The 12,907-nt window shown below is 29.7% G+C and overlaps 1 protein-coding gene and 1 long non-coding RNA gene across 2 annotated transcripts; both read right to left on the reverse strand.

Annotated features, from left to right (window-relative positions):
• Positions 1 to 1,758: 1,758 nt before the first annotated feature.
• LOC143053517 (uncharacterized) lies at positions 1,759 to 2,818 on the reverse strand. The gene is made up of 2 exons (XR_012971388.1): positions 2,686 to 2,818; positions 1,759 to 2,149 (listed from the first exon to the last, which is right to left on the reverse strand). It is a non-coding gene; the product is annotated as an uncharacterized LOC143053517 (long non-coding RNA).
• Positions 2,819 to 8,861: 6,043 nt separating this feature from the next.
• Positions 8,862 to 12,554, reverse strand: LOC143053519 (E3 ubiquitin-protein ligase TRIM71-like). Its single transcript, XM_076226311.1, has 2 exons — positions 11,750 to 12,554; positions 8,862 to 9,202 (listed from the first exon to the last, which is right to left on the reverse strand). Exons 1-2 carry the CDS (start codon positions 12,514 to 12,516, stop codon positions 9,130 to 9,132), a joined length of 840 nt encoding a protein of 279 aa, XP_076082426.1. The 5' UTR covers positions 12,517 to 12,554; the 3' UTR covers positions 8,862 to 9,129.
• Between the last annotated feature and the right edge of the window lie 353 nt (positions 12,555 to 12,907).

Below are 12,907 nucleotides of genomic sequence, written 5' to 3' on the forward strand. Positions count from 1 at the left end.
ATGACAGAAGTTCGATCCTTGTCACTTTTAGTCATATATTTAGTTTCAGTTATTTTCCTCTTACTAAACATACTCTACATAAAACAGTATAGATATATAAATAATGAACTACAATTATATTGAAATAAAAAATAGTTTGGTACACCTTGTCAGCAAATCTGGTTAAAGTTTTTGATCCTTAGATTGACTTGTGCTATTATATGTCTTTAATAAACCAGACTTTGGTCACTTTGGAGATAACACATTTTGTATGGTATAAAATACATATATATTATATGGACTGTGTTTGATATATGATTATACACTGTGATAGGTTTGTCCAATTACTTTCACTTTTAATATCGACATTCGACTTTTTCGATTCAGACTTTAAGTTTTGTCTTTTAGCAATATTTTTCACAGTCTTTTTCATATGGCGTTCATTTTGTTGTCCATAGTAGACTATATCTTAAGATGCTTTTTACACGTTTCTGTTTCTATGTAATATATACTTAACTTAGTAAGCTATTCATATTTGGTAGTTTATACTCTTGGTCAGATTGTTGTCTCTTTGGCACATTCCCCATTTTAATTCTTATAATTTTCTTTATGATATGATTAGGGTGAAGTTTTATGCATGCAGTGGAAATGTTTACGAAGAATGATTCTCATTGGTTTCATAAAAATTCACAGAACATTGTGTAATTTTCTATCCTTGTTTATATAATTGTTGTTTGATCATTGAATACAACAACAGTTCAAGTGATGCATTCTGTTTTTTTTTACTTAACTGCTATGGGACAAGGGCTAAACATAATGCTTAAACTGTCATGATGAAAGGGCCTCGAAGGTCATTATAATTTTAAATTTTGGGTACAAACTGTTTCCTTAGACCAGTTTATTATATTGGGGGTAGGGGTAGGGATTGAAGTTTTTTCCCATTTAGTGAACATCAAGCTTCTTCTATCAATAGCCGGATAGTACTAAATCTATAAAATATCAATACTATATAGATGACAAAAGACCATCAGAAAAGTATAATATCAACGTAAATCATATATAGGTCTTTGTTATGCAAGGAATACGGTTGCTAGGTAGTTTTTAAGCATAAAAAAGTCTAACAAAATGTAAGATATTTACAATTGTCATGAAATCACCTAGCAGTAGAAACTTATATTTGGTTAACACAATATTGATTGCATAAAACTTGAAGAAATATTAAAGGTTGTGCTAGGTATACAGTGTTGTTGCTAAGAGTCATTCTGGTGGCTAAGATGTTGATAAATTATCGTATAAATAATTGAGATAAATGGGACATTACTGTTTGAGATATATATATGTTATATACAATGATATATTTTGATTCCTATAAAAAGATACATAATTTGATTAACAAGGTTTAAATAACCTATAGTTATCAGATTTTTAAAAAATGTTGCTAGGCAACCAACAAATGATTATTATAAAAAAATGTCATTTTTCTAAGCTTCTATATTTAGTCTATTGAAATTATGAACTTCAATACATTTAATATTGTACCTTGTAATTTGTTACTATGTTACTTTTATACTAAAATTACAGTTTGGTGTCTTCTTATATTCATCGAACAAATGATTAGATTAAAAAAAAAATACAGAACATTTTTTTATCTAAAAAAAGAATGTTAGAAAAGTTGTTATATTTGGTAGAAAGTCAGAGTAAATATGAAAATTATGTGTTTATTTACGTACAATATTCGATTTCAGTAATCTGATTTTTTTTTTAAATAAATAAATAAAACAACTTATTGATGTTTTAATTCAATATCTACATCAATTATCAATATACATGTTAACTTAAGTACTGTTAAGTACTTTAAATAGAAATGTATCTATAGAACTACATTCATTTTTTTTTAATGTTTAGACGTAAACGAAAAGTATAACAGCAATATAATGTGAGACAAAGTCAAACGATAACCAACTGAATGATTGGACATAACTGTTATATTTGATATACAATTAAAAGTTACATTTACTGAAAGATAAGTTTGTTGTCCTTGAAATTATCATTTCCTCATCAGTTTCAACACCATTTTTTTACAACATAAACACAAATACTGATTATATTTTGCAGAAAAAAATCATTGTTGCCGTGGCTTCTTTAAACATCTTTGGTATAGCGCATCAGTCTGTAATACATAAATATCCACGTTTCATGAAGTGAATTTATGTAGGAAGTATTTAAATGTTTCATTCTTTATTTTTAATTTATACTACAAAACTCTCGAATATTCGGTTTTTGATTGTTTTAGCATGTTAATTGCAGCACTGTCTGCTTACAAACGTTCAGCAAATACCTTTGCAATAATGACAAATTATGATAAGTAGCTGAAAAAACAACAACTTATTATTCAATAACACAATATGAAACTGTATGCAGGCGTCGTGTGATACGATTATCAGGACTTGATGATATATTTAACATTGAAAATATTAAAATGGAAATGAAGGAAAACGTATTGTTTTTTTTTTTAACTTACTCTCCTTTATATTTGATATTGTTTTATTGGGCGTTCCATGAACCTCGTTAGAACATTTTTCCTAAAACTTTGTTCACTTTGTTTGTGAAAGGTTTTCAAAACGAACAATCTAAATTATATAATAATATTATATTTTGTTTTCATTTCATGAAAAATATTTACGTTGCATTTTAAATGGCACTTACCCCCTGCACTTGCCGCAATCAAAGCCGCTAAAAAAAGAAATTATGAACATTAAAGCAAGCTTGTTCTTGCAAATTAAATGTATACCAAGATATGTAGATTCTAACCAGTTTAATATTATGACGTATGCAACAATTGAAACAAAACAATATTACATATGTGTAGACCACAGAGTAACTTCGTGCCAATCTCTATAGTTATATTTTGTAGATTGGGTTCGACAAACAGGCGATTATAGATTTTCAAATCATATGTTGGTTCGATAATAAGCTATCTGTGTATTTCGATGTTTGTATTATAGGTTCAAGTTATGTATTCAGTCGTGCAGTATTTGGAAGGAAAGAATAAACCATGTGCATTGTTAACATAGCAAAATCTAATGTTATTACAAACTTTAGAATCGAATTTTTCCATATTTCTCCCAAACATGTAGACAATTTTCTAAATAGATTAAAACAATGTATTAGAAATTAAAACAACAGTAAAATATAAATAAGAAAATTTGTTTATATAATTAAATCATTAAATCAACAGTAATTTTAACTGTTCGTTTCGTTTAAAATATTCGCTTAGCATGCATTTTTCATATTTGACTACGAACATTTAACAATTATTAAGACTCTATCAGAATTTGTATACAGCATTTATCAGGAAAGGTAAATGATTTTACATTGTTGATGCAGGGCAATCTCCATTTCATGAAATTCTGTTAATGTTAACGTGTATGCTTGCATGTTATAATTTTCGATTTAAAAAAATTAAAACAACGTTCAAATTGTGTAAAATAGATATTGCTTTGTTTCCTACAGTTAATTTGACATTTTGTATTTTTAAATACCAACTTAAACAGGACGCACTTAACGGCTTTCGTATTCTTCCTTTGAGTTTGACATTTTGTGTTGCTACTGTACTTATATTGATTGTGATATTAAAAGAGGAAAATAATTTCTTTATCTAACAGCTATTCCGTGTATTGCATTTGCAGTTTAAATAACAAATACTTCTCTAATCAAACGTGTACTGGCTACTTACTGTCTGAAAAAAAGAATTGTTACATTAGTTTTTTTCACCATCATTGAGGAATTTTAAAATTCTGTGTATTGCCATGTCATGAATTGCAAAATGGGTATTTGATTTTTGACATTAAGGTATATAGAACAATTGATCAGAATTAAATCTTCTTTTGAAAAAGTTATGCTTGTTTGTCATAAAAAAATTCGAAATGTCTTTTATGCACTTCAGACAATTCATATATGCAATAAAATACATATGATGTTTTGATGAAGCAATTATTTGTATTGGCTTGAATTGTCGACTTGAACAGTAACAGATGTGTCATGTAAAGAAAAAACAAAATCAACCAATGACGTTAAACATTAAAGTTTTTGGTCTTTTGTATGTTTGACAGAGACATTTGAGAAGCTTCAAATATTGTGTCAAATTTCAGTTCGTTTTGCTCGGAGGCAACGGCCGAGGAGTCAATACGAATGCTTGCGATCTTTATAGGGGAATGTATTTCTGTATTTAACCGTATACAATGTACTGCCTTGCAGCTTGATTATAACATTATGGACTTGTACAGTTTATCAGAACTACATTTTCTTTTGAAATAGTAATTTTGATGTGTGATACGGATTACAAAATGTATTTGATACCGGTAAATGTAATGCTATTTCTATTTGCATTAAACGTTGGTGTTTTGATGAATCAGTTATTTTATAACAGTTTGAACAGTGACACACATGCATGTGTTATGTAAAGAAACTAACCTATTGAGCCATATACTGTAGACATCACAGTTGTTGATCCTATGTGATCCATGACAAAACGGGTTTTATGATACAAATATTGTGTCAATTTTATGTTCGTTTTGCTTATGGTCAACGGTCGATGAGTAAATAATTATGGTGTAATCTTTAAAAGGGAAATATGTGGGTTTTTTTTTCTATTTAACAGGTTTTCCGTGTATTGCATTGCAGTTGAAATAATAAATACTTCTCTCAATTCAACTTGAACTGGCTACTTACCGGCTGAAAAAAAAATGTAACATTATAATTTTTCACCATCATTGAAATATTTTATAATTTTGTGTATAGCAATGTCATGAATTACAAAACGGGTCGTTAATTTTTGACATTAATTCGTTATAGAACAGTTTATCAGAATTGAATCTTCCATTGAATAAGTTATGCTTGTTAGTAATACAGATTCTGAAAGGCCGTAAATGAACTTCAAACAATGTGTGTATGCAATAAAATAAATATAATGTTTTGATGAAGCAATAATTTGTTTTGGCTTAAATTGGTGGCATGAACAGTAACATATTTGTCGTGTAAATAAACAAAATATTCAACCAATGACGTTACATATCACGTTATGTGGTCTTATGTAAGCTTGACGAAGACATGTGTTATGCTTCATATATGATGTCCGTTTTATGTTCGTTTTGCTTGTGATTAACGGCCGATAAATCAATTAGAAGGCTTGAGATCTTTATAGGGAGAATATATTTCTATTTTTCATCAGTACAATTTTACAGGTATTGCCTCGCAGTTTAAGTTATAACATTATGGCCATATTTTACAATTTACCGGAAATAGATTTTCTTTTGAAAAAGTAATGTTGATGTGTTATTAGGGTTACAAAATGTCTTAAATAGATGTCCAACTATTTACATTTGCGTTAAAAAGTATTGTGTTTTGATGAAGCAGTCATTTGTGTTGCCTTGACGCCTTGAACAGCAACACACATGTATGAGTCCATAGAGAAAATCCATTGAAGCCATATATTTAAGACACCAAAGTTGTTCGTCTTATGTCTTGACAATACAGGTTTTGTGTTCAAAAAAAGTGTCAATATTAAGTTTCGTCAACGGCCAATTAGTAAATGATCATTATTGTAGTATCTAAAGCGAAAACAATTTCTTTTTTTTACAGCTCTTCTGTGTATTGTATTCCAATTTCAATTATAAATACTTCTCTCAATCAAACTTGAACAAGCTACTTACGGACTGAAAAAAAGAATTGTTATATTAGTTTTTTCACCCTCATTGATGAATATTATAATGTTGTGTGTTGCCGAATCACGAATGTTTATTTAATGTTTGACATAACAGCTTTATAGTACAGTTCCTGCTTGTTTGTTATAAAGATTCCGCAATGTCTTTAATGAACTTCAAATAATGTATATATGCAATAAAACATTATGCTGTTTTTTTCTGAAGCAATCATGTGTGTTGGTTGGAAAAGACGACTGGGACAGTGAGTTATGTGTATTGTAAAGAAAAACCATAATCAAACAATGACGTTTTACATCACGATTTTTAGTTTTATGTATGCTTCACAGGGACATTTGTAATGCTTCAAATGTATTATCAAATTTCAGCTCGTTTTGCTTGTGGTCAAACAGCCGATGAGTCAATAAGTTGGCGTGTGATCTGTATAGGTTAATTCATTTCTGTATTTAACCATATACAATTTTGAAGGTATTGCCTCGCAGTTTTAGTTTTACATAATCGCCCTATTATATAGTTATTCATTATTATTTTCTTTTGAAAAAGCAATGTTAATGTGTATTAAGGATTACGAAATATGTTAAATAAATGTCAAACTTTTGGTATTTGAATTTAAAAAAAAATGATTTTTTATGAATAAGTCATTTGTATTGGCTTGACTTCTTGAACAGCACCATACATGCATGTGTCATGTAGTGAAAAACATATATATATATACATTAACTTTAGACATCATAGTTGTTGCAATATGTATGCTTGACAAGAAAGGTTTTATGTTTCAAGTATGGTGTCAATTTTCTATTATCCTTTTGCTAATGATCATAACCCAATGATTAAATAATAAGGATTGAAATGTTAAAAAGAATATTGGTATCTATTTAACAGCTATTCCGTGTATCACATTGCAAATTAAATTATGAATACTTCTCTGAATTCAACTTGAACTTGCTACTTACTTACTGAAAAAATAGAATTATACCATTATTTGTGCACCGGCATATATCCATTTCATAATTGTAATGCAATGCTTTGTCATGTGCGCTTGTCCCTAGTCAGGAGCCTTTGGCCTCTGTTGTTCTTGTATGTTTTTAATTTTAGTTCATCTATATGTTTCGGAGTTAAGTCTGACGTGCATTTCACTGAACATTTTTATTTAGGACTCAGCTGAGTACCACTTGCGGGTGTGGAATTTTCTCGCTTCATTGAAGAGCTATTGGCGGCCTTCGGCCGTTATCTACTCTTTGGTCGGGTTGTTGGCTCTTTGAGATATTCTCCATTTCTATTCTCAATTTTATTCAATCTTTCTAGACATGGTAGAAGTGTTTCAGAAATGAATGTTATTGCATCAGTAATGCTGGCGATTACAACAGAATTTTTTAATGTTTTATTGACCTTTAAACTATTTCAAACTTTATGCAATAAAAAAAGATTTGATTTTTTAATGAATACATCAGCTTTGTTTCCTCTACAACTGGAACAGAGACATGGGTGTCGTGTAGTGAAGAAAAAAAACATTTTAAATCACGTAATTTTTTATTTTAAATAGTAAGATGGAAATGTATAAGTCAAGTTTGTATGAATAGAACACAGATTTTTCGCAATTTGTTTTAAGAAGAATGAAATAAAATATACATGGTATATGCAAATAATTGGTACCGTAAATGTTATATGCAATAAGACATGTGAATACTTACTAGTTGTGGAATGGTATAATTTTCCCGAACCTTAAACGATAATGTATACAATAAATTGATTTTGACAGATACCTGAACGATATAACATATTCAGGGAAACAATTTAGAAAATCTGTATACTACTCGTTGTCTTATCATTGCGTTTTTTGCATTTTGTTTTACTTCTGTCTCAATACTTATTGAATCATGTCATGTATCATTTTTTTGTGTTAAAAAAAGAATAAAACATATTACAATTAATAATGACTGAGAGATTGCTGAATAAAACATAATTAACATTTCATAAATTGTTCATGTCCAACTGACGTTTTTATAATCAATATTCTAGAAAACTGACACCCAAATTTGAAAGCTTAGGTTGGATTCACTTTTAAATACTTGAAGAGTAATATGTTCGAAATTCATGCAAACAGATTAAACCAATGCGTGTAATGTCTATTTTGCAGTTAGTGTAAACATATAGTTCCATATTAAAAAAAATATATTTTGTGCGGAAATTTCGACATGTATCTTAGACCGTATGTCAATAACAGTAAACCAATGGCTGCAGCTGGTGATGCCCTAGAAGATTTAAAAATAACCAAAAAAGGTATGTAACAAATGCTAGAAATCAAAAAGATAATTTACGTTTTTCCTGAGTCCTAGACGTTTCCTCGATTTTCTGTCTTAGAAATTCAGAATCATCACGTTGTCATATCAACTTCATTTTAAATCGAGACGTATAATTATCACAACGTCGATACTGAATTTCGTGAAGCAATTAAAGAAGACAACGTCAATGTAAAAGATCTTTCAAAATTAATACTTTCGAAACAGTTCAGCATTTTAAATCTTCTTAGATATGTGCTTCCCCATTTCCATTCTCAATTTTAACTTCTATGCATTCCCAATTGTACAAGAAAGAATAGGATGCTTATATTAAATGTTCCATTCATGTCTTCTACAATCGTACATTTCAAGTAGCAAAAAATATCCGTTCATTGATATATATGATTTAGTAAGTATTCATGTCCAACAGTAAAGCAATGTAATGTACAATATCTAGTCATTTAGAAAATAAAGATGGATGAACGAATGAAAGAATGTATTACAATCTGTGCATTTTAATGAAGAATTGACATAGAAACATTATTTAAAATTTTACTCTTTTAGATTTTACAATAACTTAAATAAGACGACCATTGTCGGCTTCTCCTGATTCAGTAAAAACCCCACCCCTTTTTTCACTTTTCGAATGAAATAAGAAAAAAAGAATGACATGCAACAATTGCATACAGTTTTTTTATTTTTTCTGCATGATGCCTTATACTAGATATATTTTGAAATACTGCTAACTACCATATTTTGACTAGCAAACTACTCTTTAGGGTGAAAAAAACACGTAAATATCAATCTTTCAGAAAATTTTACACGTAAATCCTCTCTTGTATAAACATGATAAATATAAAGTTTTTAAATTGAAAAAAATAAAACCGGCCTATAGTTCAAAATAAAAACCAAAAATTGTCTTAAAAAATGTCGATTTTAAAACTATTCGCTTGATTGGTGTATTATCGGAGCAATACTACGTCGATCTAAGTTACATAATGACTACTGTTATATATTACATTATACTTTATTGTCTTTTGTGAATGTTGTGTTTATTTTCTCATTCATGTCAATCATTTGTAAAATGAACAAATAGCTGTTTCTTGTTATTTTGTATGTACTTATTTTGTACGAATAATAATCAAAAGTACTTACTCACAATCAGCACATTTGTATAAGCGTCCATGGCGTTGCTCCTCTTTTTCTAAGACTGGTGCAACATTGCTATAAAACAGTATGTCTTTATTTTTTGTTTAAATGTTGCATGAACAATTATACTAACTGCCTTTGAAAATATTTTTCTCCTGACATTCTTTGTTTCCATGTAAAATTACTTTGTACATTCTATTTTTTTAACATGTCAAATATTTAGTATTACATATATGTATTACTCTAGTTAAGATCCACACAAGTATGTACAAAACTGTTTATGTCATTTGGCGATGCAAAAAAATATTATGATTACAACAAAATATAATGAAATACGAAAATATTATAGTTTCATTATATGTCTTATCATTTTACATTATACTTGCGCTTAAAGGTAAATATAACCTGTACATTTGGAAATATGAAATATTCTTTCAATATTAAATGTTGATGCAAAATAAATCATATCCTTGTTAAAAATATATTTTGTGTAATTCATCAATGCAAATATTAGAGTGATTACGTGCATTATAAACGCAAATAATGTTATGATTAACATGATCAATGCAGTGTATATCATATGTTTTGTGATACTAAAATCATTCTGTCAATATAGTTTTACATATGATTTAAGAATTGCTCATATATTCCGCTATTGTCATTCCGGGACCTCTTAAACCTGACTATGCGCTATAGGTTTTGCTCATTGTTGAACCCACATGGTGTCATTTTGTCTTTTATTGAAAGCATGCATACATCCCATCACTACGTATTGTTATAAATTATATATGATAAAAGATGTTATCAATATAAAAAGTATAATGATTACATGTGACTTACGAACTTATTTTAAAAATACAAAGCTTGTATTAAACAACTGTGGCTAATATGACGTCTTTATATACATGTTTTTCTCTTAAACTACAAGCTTCTATACAAAAGCACTGACATTATTGGAAACGCAATATTTATTTTCTACCTCTAGTGAGTAATGAACGTAGCTAGATCATGTACCTATTTTGTGAATCAAATGTTAATTCAAGTTATATCGTCCGATACGTTCGGGTTTTTGCATGAGAAGTGAAAGCAATCTATATTGTTTTATGGACAGTATTATTTCTGCCTGTCAGTGCTTCGTTAATCGGAACACACTGTCCATGCCAGCGGTTATTTATAGTTCTTTTTACTTATAAACAAGAACGTGTTAATTGGAGATCTTTAAAAAAGAGTAAGGCAGTGTTCACACCAAACTCCATGTACAGTAAACGTGTTTACAATTAGTTTAATGTACTGGACATTGGTTTAACATTAATTTTTTTCACATCTATACGACTTGTTTAATTACCTGTACATAAGATTTGTTCACACTTGTAAACTCTATGTCATTTAAATGTTCATTACGTAGAACCGAATGCAAAGTTTTCGGACAACTTTTCTAGCAGTAAGGGAACGACCAGTTGACTTCAAATCCGGGGGGAGGGGGATGGTAATATTCCCAACCGAAATTGGATATAAAATAATTCTGGTCCTACTGATGATAAAAAATATTCTGAATCAACAGTTTCCCCCCTACATTATAGTGTTAAATGTTGAAAAAAAATTACCAGCATCGAAAAAAAAAGGAAATACAATGTTTGCGCGAAAAAAATTCTGACTCAGATTAATAAACAAAATACCCCTCCCCCCTTTTGAGAGTTAAGTGGTTGCTTCTTTATGAAAGCCATATTGATGATTTGCAGTCGTTAAGAGATAATAAAGATGTCTCGATTAAGCATTAAAAACGTAGCAGCATGCTTACAGACCAAGAAGTAGGATTGATATATTAGGGATCACAATACTTCTATCTTTTCTGTTCGTTTCAAATGGTATTTCTCCTCCAAGGAGTATTTGGCAAAGGGACGGGGTAATGTTTTTTTCTTTTTTTTTAAGTGTAATTTAACGGAACATAGACACTAGACAAACAAAACATTTACCTCACATTTTTTAAGAAATGCATTTATGAGTGAATCGTTGTTTGGGTAAAGACCAGTGGCAAATATTTATGTGTAAGTCAAGTCGATTCGGAAAGACCTTAATTTGAAATTTTATTTATTTTGATTCTTGATAAGGGGTTAATAAAGCTACGTTAAGTGTTTTTCTAAAAAAACAAATACATATAAAATTATCAAGTTTAGCCAAATATTTCTGAAAAGAACTTTATTAATAATTGTTATAAATATCAATGTTATTCAAAAATCGTTTCTTCCTTATATATACACGGTGAAACTTATGTTTTAAATGCCTAGTTTTGTGTACACTTAATCTACACAAGGCCTACATCGTGTATCGACTGCATGTAGACAAAACATGATTTACACTACATGTAAACATTGAGTTTTATCAATGGGAATGTAATTTTGTTTAGTTTACGTGTGAGTTACACTTACACAGCATCGAGTTTATGTCAATGTGAACACGCCCTAGGTCTGTTTAAAGCTGTAAATCTTGACCTGTCGTATGTGTATTTTTCAATCATTTGTTGCTATATATTAACTTATGTAAAAATATGTTTTCCTCGATATTTTACAGTTTTTCCTGATTAAATAGACAACTGTATCAGTTCAGAAGACAACGCATATTTACCTTATATTGTATGTACCTATCAGTTGTCTGATGTAATGTTCAGCTACAGACTTCCTTTTGAAGGATATATTCGGAAACTCAGGAAGAGAATTTATAGTGAGTTTGCTAATTTCTTCTTTCAGATTATTGATCTTTTGTACCAAACTTTCATCTTGTCGGGTCTTATCTAGTTCATTTTTCTTTCTATCTAATGCCTGACCGGCAACAAGCACGGATTTAGCATCAGACAACATATTCATCAGCTTGTCTTTCTCCTTCTTGGATTGTTCTTTCACTAAGGTAATCATCTGTGCTACGGCTTTATCAACCATACGTTTAATCACACTGCCATCGTCAGTTATGGCTTTAATGACGGATTCAACAGAATTATCAAACGACTTCAAGCTTTCTTCAATCTTCTTTATATTTTGATTTGCCTCGTTTGTTTTGGCACGAATTTTTGTTTCATTTTCCACTTGTAATTTCGCGACTGCATCGACAAATTTGGAAAATGTATGCCCTTTGTGATTTCCTGTCACACAACTAGCACATGCCGGTACATTGCATGTATTACACAATAACGTTAATTCTTCTTTGTGTTCACTACATTTGGTTTTTCCTTCCGGGATTAGGTCGGACGCTTTTTGAAACTGGTGGTTTCTCGATAACTTCTGCCTATTATGTAGCAACTTGCAATTTTCACAATAGTATTCCTCACAGTCTATGCAATATTGTGATCCAGGGGCACTCACGCAAACTTCGCATGTTTTAGACGCAGCTTGAGCCATTGTGCACTCAATCAAAATCACAGGTTAACAGGTGATAGTATCACATGACAGATAATTCTAAATTTAAATCAAGGACGATAACTAGTGAATGTAAATGATTGAAGAGATTGTATTTGAAAAAATCGAACATTACGTCTTGTTTTATTTTGAAAAAAACTCAAATTTATAATAAATACATGTATTATATTAACGTACATTTAGTTATTGAACGTGTAATATGAGCATACCAACGTATCAACCGTTTAAATAGTCGAAGTGAGTATTATACATGATATCACCTGCTATTTACCAAACTATGTATTTAAATGTAAACATTGTACTAAATAACATCATTTATATTGGTTAGCATGTGTATAGTTTCCACCAAAACATGAACAAATAGATAAGATAT

Source organism: Mytilus galloprovincialis, chromosome 12 (assembly GCF_965363235.1).
Source record: "Mytilus galloprovincialis chromosome 12, xbMytGall1.hap1.1, whole genome shotgun sequence".
NCBI lineage: Eukaryota > Metazoa > Mollusca > Bivalvia > Mytilida > Mytilidae > Mytilus > Mytilus galloprovincialis.

Coding starts and splice junctions, on each gene's coding strand:
- LOC143053519 (XM_076226311.1), bottom strand. CDS start 12,516: ATGGCTCAAGCTGCGTCTAAAACATGCGAAGTTTGCGTGAGTGCCCCT. Junction 9,203..11,749: donor ATAGGTACATACAATATAAG/GTAAATATGCGT, acceptor ACTGTTTTATAG/CAATGTTGCACCAGTCTTAG.